The sequence below is a fragment of the Pezoporus flaviventris genome, unplaced genomic scaffold, assembly GCF_033815535.1.
Source record: "Pezoporus flaviventris isolate CSIRO_AGI_PZ_B2104156 unplaced genomic scaffold, CSIRO_AGI_Pfla_v1 ptg000007l, whole genome shotgun sequence".
Taxonomy (NCBI): domain Eukaryota; kingdom Metazoa; phylum Chordata; class Aves; order Psittaciformes; family Psittacidae; genus Pezoporus; species Pezoporus flaviventris.
In genome coordinates, this window is record NW_026892555.1 from 96,919,077 (window position 1) to 96,933,509 (window position 14,433).

Here is a 14,433-nt window from a genome sequence, read left to right on the forward strand (position 1 = left end):
CTTCGACCTGCTGGTCACGCTCCTTTTGATGCAGCCCAGGATATGGTTCGCTTTTTGGGCTGTGAGCACACATTGAAGCCGGTTCATGTTCAATTTTTCTTCGACCAACACCTCCAAGTCCTTCTCCACAGGGCTGCTCTGAATCTCCTCTCTGCCCAACCTGTAGCTGTGCCTGGGATTGCTCCGACCCAGGTGTAGGACCTTGCACTTGGCATGGTTAAACTTCACAAGGTTGGCATCAGCCCACCTTATACGATACTGAAATAAGAGTTTATAAAGTAGGTTTATGATAGTTTATGAACTATTGTTGCGCATCTTAAGGCAAGTGTAAGTATATGACTATTTAAAACAGTTGGCCATGTATCTGTCTTGCATTTGGAAAATTGAGACTCCACTGCACATTAACTGGATCATTTTGCTATTCTTCCTCATCTCTGCAGGTAGATTGTTTTAACTTGATTCCAGCACAGCAGCTCTCATGTTATGGTCCACCAAGTTCTGCCGGCTCATTGGAGACTGGTTATAAATTCATGAATAGGAATGCAAAACAGCTCGTCACATTTCTGCTGACTCCTGAAGTGTTTCCGTACTCTCAGATTTTGAATAGCATTGCTGCAGATTAGGTTAGTGGCTGCACCTCCTCGTTGTGCCAATCCCAGGCTTGCTCCTAGACAATTGGCAAGCTCAGGGAACACGAGGCTTTATGGAACGCCTACTGCACTGCACGGCCCAGTCTTTCGCATGATTTTTATTTACTTTATGTCAACAACCACAGCCGAGCAGCAATCTGGACCCAAACCTGCCACAGCCTGAGAGGACACAGAGGACCGTCGCGCCACTTTGCCTCTGCTTCTCTCTGGGGAAGGGGCAACAGGATGCTCGACATGGCAGAAGCTGCTGGACCTGGCGCAGCCGGGGTAGGGGCGCCGCTGCCCAGCCCCTCGTCGCCTCCAGCTCCTGGCGACGGGAACTATGAAGCAACCAGCGCCTCCCGGTTTCCCCTGCACCTGCCCTTGCCCACTTGCTGCCGAGCACCGGGCAGCGAGAGGGAGGAGAGGGCAGAGGCGCCGCCAGCCGTAACCAACCATTTAAGGCAGCAAAGGCAGCAGCTACCCCCGCGCTAATTCATTACCTCAGGTTCTGCGGGGGGGCGGGAGCGACCGCCGCCAGACAGCCCGCCCGGCCTATGGGGGCGAGCGGCGGAAGGGCGGGCAGGCGGTGCCGGGCTCTCGCCAATGCCTGGGCAGCGGGGGCGGTGCCTGCCGGAGCCACCGCGCCGGCTTCACACGGGCTGCCGATAGCCGCGGAATCAGGGCGAGCGTAAGGTTGGGCTGGCGGGACCTGCCACCCCTCGAGAGCCGGTGGTAAGCGGGCACCTCCTGCGGGGCGGGCAAGGCAAGACTCTCTCTTTGGGGTGTGTGTGGGGTGTATGTGCTTCTCTTGCTCTCTCCCTCCTCTTCAGCGCGCTGGCTGATTGATTTCTATTAGGTTAGCGAAGACGCAAGAGGAGGGTGCGGGCACGTTGGCGGAGCTGCCCCGGGCTGGCGGCCCCCGGTGTCGCGGCGCGACTGGCGGCTCCCTACTGTTCACCGCCTTCACAGCTCAGAGGGGCGTAGGGCGCCCTGCGCTGCTACGCGCTGCAGTTATGTAATGTCCGCGGGGGGCTGCGGACACGGCGGCGGCGGCGGCAGCTTCTCCGCACCAGCCTTAACCCCCTCGCTGCCTCCCCTCATTCTTCTGCATCCCTCCCGCGGGAGACCCGGGGAAGGAATCGGCAGGGAGAAGGGCTCGGTGTGGAGCTGCAGTCCTCTGCCTGCCCATCGGGATGGGCCTCGGCAGGCGCATCTCTCCGCCATCGGGGACGGGATGCGCGGCCGCAATCTCTGCGGAGCGAGAGGAGGCTGTTTGACGGGAGCTGTTTGATCCGAGCGTGGATGGGCGATGCTGGTCGCTGGCAAGCGGGCGGCTCCCGGAGGAGCTGCGGAAAGATCCACCTTGCGCGCACACGTTCTGCTCTTAGTTGTTGTTGAGAGACGACAAAGCCTCAACCGCCGCGTCTGCTGCTTGTCGTGCAGAGAGCAGGCGGTCCCCTTTTGTGGAGATTGATGGGTAAAGACGATTTGTCTTTTATTTTTTTCACGTTTTAATGCACAGATGTTAGCTGAAGGGGCTTAGTCTCTGCCGGCCGCTCCTATATGGCGTTCTCGAAGAAAACCAGCATCAGATGAGGGAGACTGTTGATGGACTGCAGTGTTAACACCCGCACGTAGAAAGCCGAGTGCAATACTCCAGGGTGAAAAACAGGATGACAGAATCCTGTGAATTAATCTGCGACACCGGCTAGCTAGCCTGAAAGCAAATACACACGCATACACAAATAAGCAGCAGTTGCACGTATTTCTTCAGTCCTGGGTAAAAGTACCTGGGTGAAATGCTTCCACGCGTAAGGGGTTGAACACACATGTGAAGTGTGTGTCTTAAACATCAGTAGCTTTGATTCTTGCAATAGATGCTGATAAGCAATTTCTCTATTCGTGTTTTGCAGGATCCACAGGGGAAATTCTTACAGATTTTATAGAGAATTGCATAACTGCTTATGTTTATTTAAAAAGAGAAGGAGGGGCAAAACCAACCCCCAGCCTGAAATGAAACACGTGATAGGAGACTGTTTTCACTGACTGGGACTTCATGCTGCTTTGTCAACCAGTATCATTAAATAGCATGCTTTAGAAGGTTGGCAAGCATTAGCGTGATAACAAAACGTTAAAATTATTTGTTTTATTCCTCTAGTGGTGTGAAAACTTAGGGGGAAATGGAGTAATACTGTACACTTTCATAGTCTGAAGCTTAAAATATCATGACTGTTATATTGAGTGTATATAATTATTTATTTTTAAGATGTTAATGGCCATTTTTCTGATCCTTTAGTGATGAGGCCCTTCTTTTTCAAATTATGGTTTTTACAGGCCTACCCCCAACTCGATCTCACCCCTCCCAAATCTAAAATAAAATGCTGTTTTGTATACATTTGTACATCTCTGGGTTACAGCCGTATTCCTTTAAATAGTCTATCATTTGTAACTGCTGAAGTCTATGCCCAGCATTAAATCGTAGTACAGTGTAATGCTTGGACAGCATGCCATGCAAGGATCAAATTGCAGATAAATTTCACACAGGAATCTCCTGCAGTGCTTACACTTGACCCTCATAAATGTAAGAAAAGATGTTTATAAATGGAAATATGCATCCAGCAGGTAATTCTTCCTGTGCCAGATTTAAGCTGTGGATTGACTGTGGTGCAGAATAATGTATTTTTTTTTTTTATAGCAGATACATTCAGTTGTATGATAGAGGTTTTTTTTTACTTTTTGTACCCTGAGCTTAATTTGGGGAAGGAAAAAAAAAGGCTTTAAAGGAAAAAAAGGCTCTTTAAAGGAGGGAGGGATAGGTAATTATGTCAGTTTATGTTAAGATTAGTGGATTTCTACTGATTGTAGATAGAGACACTTAATTACACTTCATATATCTCGGCATGCTTTAGAGAATAAACCAAACAATGTTTAAACTTGATACCTTGCTCCAGATTATAAAATAAAATGTAAATTAAAATAATATCAGATATTTTTCTTGCTTTGCATACGTTGATTATGTAAGTCTTCAGTGTGAGAATGTGACTGTATTCACAAGCCTGTATCACTGTATGAAGAAAAACTTATAACAAGAGCAGTCTTTCCTGTGGTATCGTCACTCAATGACGTCATGTTGTTTCTACTTGTACTGCTTGCAGCAATGAAATGAAGTGTTTCCAGCAAGCAACAAACTGGGATTTTTTCTTCCTCCAAACCCCATTTTTATGCCATGTGTAACTGAAATCGAACGCAGATAACAGAAGTTTTACCCCTAGGGTTTTCTCTGCCTTGCTGGCATGACTGGCATGGGCATAAGTGCTTCTAGGTGCCTCTGTCAGTTGAGAAGAAATATTTTGCTTACTGTTTGTATTGCCATGGTGTCTGGGAGCTGTGATGAGGGACCTTAACTAGCGCGTTAGGTGCAATATAACCATGGAACAAGATTTTGGGCCTGGACCCCAAAGTGTTATGAACCAAAATAAAAAATAAGACACTGTAAATGGTACAAAAAAGAGCAAATGTAGCTGTTAAAAAGGATGCAATGGTATGTGTGTGCATTATCCAGCTATGTATTTTATCTTTCTTGTATGTTAGACCAAAGGGAATTGTAGAACCTCATGTAAGACTTGCACAGTTCTCTGAGGGAAGTTCTGGTATCAAAGGGTACTCTTGGGACCTGGGACCTGTGAATAATGGTTTGATTTTGAGGGATTTTGTTTAACTTGACTAAATGCTGAAAGTTGAAATAAAACAAACCTTACACTGACCCAATATGAAACATTTTATCTTCAGGCTACTTAGTTTTTAATAGTCTTTAAATTTCAGGTATTTTTTTTTTTTTTTAATTTTTGAGACTGAGCTTTTATTTGAAAATCAAAATGTTGTACAGGAAAAATCACATTGTTTTGCCTTTTCCCCAGTGTTTCCTGTAAGCTGTTTCATCTCTTTATTTGCTTCATCTCCCTCATGTGTCACAAGCCAGCAAAAAGTACTTAGGAGCAAATACACCTTCAGCAGAAAGAAATTTTTTAGTGAGTGTATCACCCTGCCCATCCCAAATTACCCATACATTAAAGTACTGCAAGGATTTCCCATTGCAGTGTAGTCTGGTTATTCGAATACTTGGAAACAGTAGTGAAAGTAGCTGTGCACTGAGTGGATATTATTGGTAATATACACCAATAAACAAATTGTCATTCAGCGACAGGGCTTATACATGTAGTACAGGGCAAGCACGCATAGCCTGTTTAGGTTTCAGGACACGTTTTCTGACTGGGTATTTATCTCAAGTGCTGACTGAGCAGAAAATAATGATTTTGTGCTGGTCATTTTTCTTGGCTCACAGTGGTATATCCATCAAAACAGATGGGAAGTTTTTCTGTGTTTTGTTATTAATGTGTAGTGGGTGGGCAATTCAGTTTGCTTTGGCTAAAAGGGAATCTTAACTGTGTCGGGACTCAATGACTGATGTAGAGAAGATTAGGTTCTTACTCTTACCAGTTGTCTTCAGGTTCCCTCTTCTTTTTCTTTTCCTCCTTATCTTTCCCCTGCTTCATATTGACCCGAGTGTGTGAGATGAACTTACCTTGTCCTGGATAGAAAACCAAGAGCTAGAAACAAAGAATATACAGAGCAAAGCTTCAGTGCATTATATGGCAGTCCTAGTTCAAAGAAGTTCTTAAATGCACATTTGAGGTTCCTATTGGGAACAGTTCTATTGGGTCAGTGCTAAGGAAACTCTTGCAGTGGAAATTCAAATGCTTAGAGGTCTTGCTCACAAAAACATTTTTTCATTTTTGGTGACTCTGCTTATTTTTAAATTAAAACCAAATCTGTATCTGCCTGTCTCATCCAATTTCACTGTCAGAAACCATGGCCATTACTCAAACAGTTCATCCTACAGGACCTCATAGGTGTGAAAGAATTTATTGATGATTTAGAAAGGGAAGTACTCTCCTGTTTTGTACTGAGCTATGGGTAGTTTAAAAAAACTGTACTTAAAGACTAATTTATTTCTGGGGTTCAGACAAAACTGCAGCAGCAGACTTGTAAGTCCATAAGGGATCTTCAGACAATCTAATCTGACTCATGTACTAGTTACTTTTAACTAGTTATCTGAGACGAGTAATGTACATTTGATAGAAGTCTGCGAGAGATGGCAATGTATCTTCTGTGTTAAATTGAGCCTAATGTGCAGATGTCAGGATGTGAAATATTTTCAGCTATTCTTATTAGTGTTTCCAATGGTTGATTGTCTCTCCCTAAGAAAGTCTTATTTCTAATTTATATTGGCATAGCCTGAATTTTCAGCTGTTGAGTTTTTTGATATCTTTGACTGTAAAGAGACATTTCATATGTGATGCAGTTTCTCTGCAAAGGTATTTGGATACCTCACTGAAGTGACTTCAGTCACCTGACAAATTCCACTGGTGGAATTCTGCCTTTTACAGTAAAACGTCTTGTCTCATGACTTTGTAGCTGTCATACCATCTGTAATTCTTTGATTGGAGGTGATGCTGTGTGACTATTAAATTTTACAGTGCTTTTGAGACCTTATGTATGTGATCTTGTGGTATTATATTGTAGAGCTAGATAGGAGTTATTTAGTTAGATAGTTTTTGTGTAGTTTCAAGTATTATCAGGTGAACATGCATCTTTTAAAAGAAGAAAGTTCTAACAAAACAATTGCTGATAAAGGTGTGTGTGACTGCATAGGTGCTTTGTTTATGCGTATGTGAAGTGATATTTTATGAAGTAGCTCTTTGCAATGCAAGAATATAATTTACTAAGAACTAAACTTAATTTTGTATATAAGTGATATTGTAGCAGTAACCATGTAGATGGGCAACAATTGTTTTTGGAAATAGAACAATAACAGTCATTTATCAGCAGTCAATAATCTCTGTGCTTGATAGTGTGTTTTCTAAGGTTGTTCCTTTAATGGCATATGTAACTTCATCACAGTCTGACATACTGTTTTGCTAAGGAGGAACATTGGACTACTTGAGTAACCACCTTTTTGTTACTCTGTGTGCTTGTGTCCTGCAAAAGGTCTTAATGTAGCTGTGTGAAATAACCAGCCTTGTCCATAGATCCATGTATATTGTTAGGAGAACTCAAGGTTTAACTGTGCAGTTCCTCATAAAGCCTGTGAAAGGATTTAGTTTTCTTTAGAGGTGAGTTTGAATGCAGATAGAGATGTGTTAGCTTTGCTTGGTCTGCAGTATTCCCTGCTCATTTTCCTTCTGTGTTATATGATAGGGAAAATGGGTGGCTCTCATTCACTTGAACATCAAATGTGGAGAAGTATACCCAGAGCAGAACTCAGAAGAGAAATGCCTTAATTCTGATTCCTGCAGATAGCTGTGAAAGAAGCTTAAGGGAAGCTTTAAGAGCATTGTCTAAAGCACTACATTTTATTAGGAGAATGTTGCATTTCTCCAGCTGTTTATCCCTTCCTTCAGCTTGGATGTTTATGTGAAAATGTGGGATAAAGATTCCATCTGCTGTACTTTGTCTCTGATGTTTTTATTTGGCATAAATTATTACAGACAGAAAATAAATGAGAATTTATTTTAACTGCAATTCTGTAATATTTTTAAAACAAGGGAAAAATAGATCAAGTACTAAAATAAAACAGATACAGTCAGAGAAATTCAAATACCGTACACAAATTGATAATGTTATGAATCCATTTCACTCATAAAAATCGCATCTCTCATCCTCATTGAAAATTTGTGCTGGAGGGTCTTGAGAAATTTTAGATGGCAGTTATTTGTGGTGCAGTGGATAAGTTTTACCAACTGTACATAAACAGATTCCGATAAGAATTACAGCTTAAGCACTTGTGTGCTTACCAACGCTTGATGTGCAGGAAGGAGTAGCAGGAGAATGGAAGGTAAAAACAGGTAACAACGTAAAACTACTAGGTTATGTGCCTGTGGGCAGAATTCTTTGTAGTATGCCTTTTCTCTAAAAGCCAATGACCTTTCAGGTTTAAGACCCTAAAAGAAACATCTTTAGAAAGGCTGGAAGTTTAGCTAGGTTGAAAAGCTGAGAACATGAGTGTGGAAAGGTTGAGGCTGATACACTTAACGGGAGAATGGTGCAGAAATAGGAAGCTTATAGTGAGGTTAAACCAGAATGTTAACATATTTTTCTTCAGATCTTTGTGTGTTAACAGACTTAGTTGACTTGCTGGCTGTGTTAACTGCATTGCGAGGGGTCCACCATCTTTCTACTTTCCCCCTACTTTATTTCTAGTTCTCAATAAAATTGGTGGATTCCTGGATACTATTTTCTTGAGCATTCATTGAAATGTATGATGTGATCACATGCATGACAGATGCTGTCTTACTGAATGTAGAATCTTTTTCTTTTCTTGGCCAACTAAATACATGTATGGATGGTTTTGCTGATTAATCTGTTGTATTTTCCCTCCTTTGGAAGTTGAGGATGCAAAGAAGACAGTTGGATAAAATTTGTCCATGAACTAGGGGATTTTTGGTCTGAATACCTGTTACAAAGATCAAGAGAGTTGCAAAGCCTACATATTCACACTTGTCTTGAGGACTAGCAAAAATTGAATAGAATGCTTGAAAGATTATGGCTTTTTACCTGCTGGTGACATTTTGCAGGTAGTAGAACAGTATCTTAGCTTATTAGTCTAGGGTTTGTGCTGTGGATTTCCTTCCCTTCTCACTTAACAGATCATGGAGACAAAATGTACAACAGAATTGCTGGATGGCAAGAAGGCTGGGGAATCTCTGTTTTGGATTATATCTTGGTAGATATTTAGGGTACTTTTAGGGTGCCATCTCCACTCTGCCTTTTGGCCAAAGCCCTATGATGTGACTGTAAGCAAAGCAGGACCTTGCACTTTACATGAAAGCAACAGCAAAAAGATTTGCAGAACAAAAGTAAATTGAGGACAGAACTTGTAGATTTTCACGGTTTATTTGTGTGAGACATATCATCAATCTTAGCAGTTGCCTGAACTGAGGTCTGCTTGATGCTTGAATGCTCTCTGCCATTAAATAGCTTTCATTGAAAGTTTTCCTTAGTTCACAAGACTTTTGACCTCATTTTAGACAATTCGTGGTTAGTAAATATCTTACAGCACAAATGGTTTCAAAATAAGCTGCCTTTCCTATTAACTGGATTATATCAAATGCTGTAGTAAGTAACTAGTGTTCTAGTCTTTTGTACTGTCTTAGACAAATACAGCCTTATTCATTTCCATGGCAGTTAATGCTGCAAGACTTCCATTAAAAACTGTTTTTGTAATACTTGCTACAAATGAAAGCAATTCAACTTATACCAGGAAAGAATATTCCTAGCATGCTAGGAGCAAGCTGGACAAAGCAGATAAGAAAGTACATGGCAGAGCCCAAAAAGATAGGTAGTCACACCTTTGGTAGTTTCCTTTTGACTATTTTGTTGTTGTTGTTGTGGGAAAAGCATTTTTAGTGTGGAGATCATAAACTGCATTTATACATTTGCAGTTAGTGAGACTATGCTTGTATTTCTTTCATAGAGTCAGAGAATGCTGGTTCTTCAGAGCATTCCATGCAGTCCTCTACCTACTATTTGTGGCCTGATAATTAAAGCAGTGTAGAGTATGGGTCCTATGGTCATCATTGTGTTCTGAACTCTGGCAGGAGGACAGACATTTTTCTTTATTCCCTCTGCTTTGGTTCTTTGCGTCCCCTGTCTGTGACATGGCAGTGGTGTTAACTTCTGTACTTCCTGAGCAGATTAGCCATGCATTAGTTCTCAGGGACAGGGCAGGTACGATACTGCAGTGAATTCTGATCATCAGGGTTCCATGCATATTCCGTAGAGTTGAATAAGCTTCTAAAATTGCTGGCAAAAGTACTCTGAGTTTTAGTAAGGTTTCAGGTCTTCCTCGCTGGTGCTGATAGATGGGTTATTTGAAAGAGCAGTTCTCCCAAATCTAAATCAAAGCCATACCAGAATTCCTGCAGTATGTTGACACCTGGAAAGGATGTGGATAAGTGAAAGAGTGTAAATGAATATAAATCTTTAAGTAGAGCTGACAGTTGGTCAGTACTGAGTCGTTGTGCTTATTTAATGTGTTCCTGGTATTCATGCAGCTATAGAAAATTGGCAGCTGGAATTCACGGAAACAATAACTGCATGTGCCCTCAGTCTTGGAAGAATCCACGTTAATACACAACTTTATCTAGAGGAGTTCTCCCAGCTATCTGTCTGCAGACGAGTATGTATTGTAGTCTCTGTCTGGAAGGAAGTTTATATGAGAAGACTTTTTCTAATGGGTTAGGCATGTGCTGAGACCATGGATCTGCACTTTCAGTCTATTTTAGCATGAATTAGTCATGACCTCAGTCAGTTTGATCCCTAGCTTAATCTGTCTGTATAGATATCTCTGTATAATGTGCTGTATATTTACCTATTGTAGAGTGAGAGAAGGCATGAGAACTGTTGGGTTTTTTTTCATGATACCAAAGCAGTATTACATGACACAGGCTATAGCAGTTCATAACACAGCACCTAGTTGTCTAAATACTCTGTTGGTTTCTGGAACGCCCTGTTTTGCAGCAGTTGTTCTTTCACAAAGCCTTCTGAACTCTAGCATCTGCTTATACCCTTTTCTTAATGTCTTATGTGGCTGCTTTTGGTGATGTGGACCTGCTAGGTTGGAGTCAGCAGTAGATAGACAGGATGGGATTGACTGCTATATTCCTGCCTTTGTTCCCTCTGCTGGCTCTGGAAAGGTAGTGTTACCTGAGTGCAGATTAGACTTTGGGGATGGTGATGAAAGGCGCTTCTTTGGTTATCTGTAATTGTTATAGTCTGCATCTACACAGCCCATGCTTTTGAACAGTGTCTTAATTTTGATTTACAGAATTTCAGAATTGGCATTTTAGTGTAGCCCCTTTTTTGTCACTTCCGCCTACCACCCTACTGTGGCCTCTCCCCAAATTACTGCTAATCTTCTAGCAGAAGCTAGCAAACATGTAATCCCTTTGTCCAGGGAAAAATGGGTGAGACTCAAAATTGCATTTGATCTTGAATTTTTGGCAAACAGGTTATTCTTTATTTCTCTTTGAGAGATCATTTCTTCAACATGACATGATCTCCTTCCTCATCAATAATCACTAAAAAAAGTTAAAGCAGCTGACCCCATTAAGCATTTGATTTCATATCCTGTGTTGTGTAATTCCTTCCTTCTAATAAGGTATATTAGTGTACATATTTCTCTTCAGAGTGTGTTCTTTCAGTGTTAAGAAACAAATTTTAAGATGAGACTAGGTCAATATTTTCATAAACCGGGTAGCTTTTTAGTAAATTCCATGCTATCAGGTGGGAGTTTAACAAGTAAATTGTAATTATGGTTCATCAAGAGAAGGAGTATCCATGACAATTTTTGGCAACCGATGTGGGTTTGAGCTCATGATTTGAAACCACAAGTTGCTTTTTAACACGCATTTCTGTTGTGATGTGCATAGTTGACTTATGGTTATGGGTGACATGGGATTAGGCAAAGCAAAGTACTGACACTGGCTAAAGAAAGATTTTTCTTCAGAAGATACTTAAATTTAGGCATGTTGTTATTTTTTTTTGATTTGCAGATGAGACAGTGGAATAGATGTTTTCTTTTTATAGTTTTTAAATTGTGCAATTGTTGAATCTTTCAAGAATATTCACACTGAGTATAGCCTCTTGACAGAATTGCTAAGAGCAAGAGGGTGTTAGATCTGAAAATGTCATGGAAGGTTTATTTGGCACAAGATAAAATTGCAAAATAATAAGAGATACTTAGCAGATCTCTACCTTTTGTCTTGTTACTTGCTTACAGATGTAACTGGTTTTTGATATTCTATACAACTTTTTGCTGATGTGTGCCCTTCCTCATTCTCCCTCTTGCCAGTTAGAGTTATCCTAGAAAATTTATGATTCTAGTTTCCAGCTCCAATGAATTTGAAATGGTGTAAGCTTGGAAGAGACTTCTGCTTTTGGAAGTCAAGCTTCCTTGAAGATGAATCATAGATCTTAATGTAATTCTCTTTTGCATAGATTGTGTCATCAGTGTTTTTGTTTTCTTCTTATTTTCTCTCACCACTGTTGTGGTAGAAAAGAATGGGTATAGCCTGATGAATTAGACAGTTTAGATCAATCTCTTTTGGAAAAAAAACCTATACGTCTGTAGTACTTGGACCCTACAGTTTACTGTGGGTGCTTACTGTTTTGGTGTTTGTGTTGGGTGACTTTCAGAAAAGTTTATTGAGGTAAAATTGCTGACCTTTGGAGAGCAGGCAGGAAGAAGAGGAAATGGAATTGGGAGTTGAATTGATTACGTTTTTAACTTTTTAATGAACTTTACATTTTCAAACTCTTTCTCTCCCCCTCTTTGTGCTTTTCCTTTTATTTCACAGGTGCGCATATAACTCGCAGGCTATGTTTACTAAATTCCTGTCGTATTAATTTTAATTTAGCATTTTGGTTTGTTGGCCAAAACTTATGCTAACAGTGTAAACAAAATACAACAAGGTTTTTAAGCATTTACTGGAATGTTTTCAAAATTGATAATAGTTCTTTGGCTATGCTGCATCTGTAAAGGACAAAGGACCTTCGCTAAAGTTTTTATTAAAAGGTTGTTTCTAATCATGAAGCTTAAAAGTAGCTGCTGCATTACAGGTAGTTATGGTTAATTCTGTTTCAGTGTGCAGGAAAGGGTATGCCTTGGTTGTTGAAGTGACAGAGGCTAAGCAATATCAGAAGAGGTAAAATTTTAGGATTGTTTCTGTTGCTGAGGAGTTTGTATTGAAGTACAGTATATAAGACAAAGAACTTTATGTCTGATGCAGAAAAAGACATTAATTAGAAATAAATACCAATCTTTGCATGTGTTAGTCACATACATGTACAGCTGTGGCTTTAGAAGAATAGATGAGGTAAGTATGGTGAACTTTCCAGCCCTTATCTAGTATTTGCCAAACTTCTGATACCTGGGGCATACCTTTATGGGTTAAAATTTGTAGCAGCACCACAGATGTGAGTCGAGCAACAGTCTTCCTATACGTGTTGGGACAGCAACAGTGCACCCTATCCCTGGGCTTTCCAGTGCCTCTTATTTTTGCCAAGTTAAGATGTATGGGCAGAAGGTAAAGACTTCTGTGACATGCTTCTGGCATGTTAGGGTTTTTTTTTCTTTTTTGCTACACATTCAAAGTATTTAATTTTTCAATTAATAATTAAAAAGCCACAATCTACAAAATAAATGGCTGTTTATTACAGGCTGGATTGATGGGCTGTGGCTAGTGGTATGAGGTTCAACAAGGCAAAGTGCCAGGTCCTGCATTTGTGCCATAACCCCATGCAATGCTCCAGGCTGGGGAAAAGTGGCTGGAAAGCTGCTCATGGAAAAGGACCTGGGGGTGCTGATTGGTGCGTGCTGAACATGAGCCAGCTTGTGCCCAGGCAGCCAAGAAGAACAATGGCATCCTGGCCTTCATCAGAAATGGTGTAGTCAGCAGGGCCAGGGAAGTGATCATCCCCTGTACTTGGCACTGGTGAGGCCACACCTCCAATACTCTGTTCAGTTCTGGACCCCTCACTACAATGTCTATAAAAGAAAGACACTGAGGTGCTGGGTTGGGTCCAGAGAAGGGCAATGAAGCTGCTGAAGGATCTGGAGAATAAGTCTTAAGGAGCAGCTGAGGGACCTGGTGTTGTTTACCCTGAGAAAGCTAGGGGGGACCTTATTGCTCTCTACAACTACCAGAAAGGAGGTGGTAGTGAGGTGGGGGTTGATCTCTTCTCCCAAGTAACAAGTGATAGGACAAGAGGAAATGGCCTCAAGCTGCACTAGGGGACGTTTAGATTGGATATTAGGAAAAAAATCTTCACAGAGAGGGTAATCGGGTATGGCAACAGGGAGGTGGTGGAATCACCATCCCTGGAAGTGTTCAAAAACTGTATAGATGAGGCCATCAACAATATGGTTTAGTGATGGTCTTGGCAGTGGTGGAGTAATGGTTGGCCTTGATGATCTTAAAGGTCTTTTCCAACCTAGTTGATTCTGTGTTTCTATGATTTTACCTTCAGAAATAAAAACAGATAGCAATGCTTACAATGTAAAGGGCATATTTTCGTCCAAATCAGTAGAATGACTGTGGTGATTGCTATTTAAAACCAAAGAAACAGTAAGTGTTCTCTTGTTGGGTAATGATGATGAAATTAGGTTTGTGCTCATTTTGAAATGTTCTTTCTCTGCCTTTTTTTTATATGTTAGCTTTCATTTTTTCTGTTCTAGGTAAGCAGAGTGTTAAACAGTTCTATGTATATAGACTGTTGGTTGATGGTGGAGGGCACTGAATTCATACTAACTTTATAGATCTCTTATTCTTCATACATTGTGACATGGATTGTAGCGTGTAGCTTAGAAACTAAATTACTGCAATTTAATGTGATGAGTTTACCCTCCTCTTCTTTGTAGCACAATGGCTGACAATAAAGCGAAGTCGACCAAACCTGTGAATAAGACTCCTCCAAAGTCTCCTTCAGATCCAGCAAAGGACCGAGCAGCAAAACGATTATCCTATGATTCAAACAGCTCCCATGAGGGAGCCATAGCAGGAGAATTAAGTGCTTTGGAAGAGGCCTTTAGAAAATTTGCTATCCATGGTGATACAAGAGCCACAGGAAAAGAAATGCATGGGAAGAACTGGTCAAAGCTATGTAAAGACTGTCATGTGATAGATGGGAAGAACGTGACAATCACAGATGTTGACATTGTCTTCAGTAAGATCAAGTAAGT

General features: G+C 41.1%; 1 protein-coding gene across 1 annotated transcript in view; it reads left to right on the top strand.

Moving 5' to 3' along the window:
- The first annotated feature begins 1,178 nt into the window (after nt 1-1,178).
- TPPP (tubulin polymerization promoting protein) overlaps nt 1,179-14,433 on the top strand; it is a 55,960-nt gene continuing 42,705 nt past the window's right edge. The window contains exons 1-2 of the mRNA XM_061449693.1: nt 1,179-1,364; nt 14,113-14,427. Of these exons, the coding sequence (XP_061305677.1) occupies nt 14,117-14,427 (311 nt within the window). The 5' untranslated portion in view covers nt 1,179-1,364; nt 14,113-14,116. The remainder of the gene's footprint in view (nt 1,365-14,112; nt 14,428-14,433) is intronic.